Source organism: Hipposideros armiger, unplaced genomic scaffold (genome assembly GCF_001890085.2).
Source record: "Hipposideros armiger isolate ML-2016 unplaced genomic scaffold, ASM189008v1 scaffold_420, whole genome shotgun sequence".
Classification (NCBI taxonomy): domain Eukaryota; kingdom Metazoa; phylum Chordata; class Mammalia; order Chiroptera; family Hipposideridae; genus Hipposideros; species Hipposideros armiger.
In genome coordinates, this window is record NW_017731770.1 from 616,440 (window position 1) to 617,631 (window position 1,192).

The 1,192-nt window shown below is 45.7% G+C and overlaps 1 protein-coding gene across 1 annotated transcript in view; it reads left to right on the forward strand.

Annotated features, from left to right (window-relative positions):
* SPMAP2L (sperm microtubule associated protein 2 like) overlaps positions 1–1,180 on the forward strand; it is a 51,771-nt gene extending 50,591 nt beyond the window's left edge. Inside the window, exon 9 of the mRNA XM_019664356.1 lies at positions 1,114–1,180. Coding sequence (XP_019519901.1) covers positions 1,114–1,180 — 67 coding nt within the window. The remainder of the gene's footprint in view (positions 1–1,113) is intronic.
* The last annotated feature ends 12 nt before the right edge of the window (positions 1,181–1,192 follow it).

Here is a 1,192-nt window from a genome sequence, read left to right on the forward strand (position 1 = left end):
CTGAAGCAGAGTGGTGCAAGCGGCAGCGGGGTAGGTGGAGCTGATATTTCCCTGTAGCAGTGTCCTCATGAGACGTTATTTTTCTCTTACTACCTGTGTCTCTGGAGTTACTCTGGCCTCAGCCCTAACCCTTCACCTATTCTTTTGATTCCGGAGCTACCTTTGGCCTTCCAGTAAATCCCCTGTGGCAAGTAGGCAGATGTGTCAGGGACTGAAAGAAGGCCAGTGTGACACAAACTGAAAGACAAAAGGGCTTGTGTGATACAAGAGAAGGCAGAAGGATGGGAGCCAGACCATGCAGGGCCCTGAAGGCCGTGTTAAAGATGTTAGTCTTTATCTCAAAACCAGTGGTTGTTGATGTACTTTAAGCAAAGGGACAATGTAATCAGGATTGCCTTTTGAAAAAAATTACTTGAACAAATAAATTGGGGAGGAGGTAGTGGAGGTAGGCAGACCAAGTTAGGAAGCTATTTAATAGACCAGGTGAAAGACAAAAATAGTTTCGTGGTACCACAGCAGAGATGGAAAAAGTGACAGACTTGAGAGATATGTAGGGAGGTGGATTTTTACAGATTTTGGTGATGGATTGGATATGGGGTGGGGGAGATGGAAGCATTCAAGATAATTATGGATTCCTCGCTTATGAACCAAGATGGATAGTGAGAGTCTGAGTATACAAACGGACAAGGGCCAGGCCATATATGACAACAGAACTCTGACTCTCAGCCTCTGCAGCAACACGGCCAGGAAGCCAAACCACAACCTCTGCGTCAGGTAAGCCCAGGATTGTCAGGATCTGGTCATTGGTTATTCTTAGTGCCTATGTTTTGCCCCCAGTTCCAACAAAAACCCAAATATACTGCCTTAGCCAATCACATAAGATGCCCTGCTTCTAGTTAACTCATCTTTAACTTCCCTATGACAACAGCCTCTGCTCAGAGCATTCCAAATCCTTTCCTCCCTACCTCCACTATAGAGCTTTTTCACTCCTCTGTCTGCCTTTGAGTCTCTGCCAAATGCGAGCGATGGTGGTTGACTCCTTGCTATACCAAGCTCTGAATGAATGGTCTGGTGTTTTCCCATTTGGGTGATTGTTCTTTATTTTTACTCTAGTCAGCCCTTCACTGATGGAGGAAAAGGACAGGAAGAGAAGAGCGGAGACTCTTGTGTTCAGTTCTAGGCACTTAGAGGA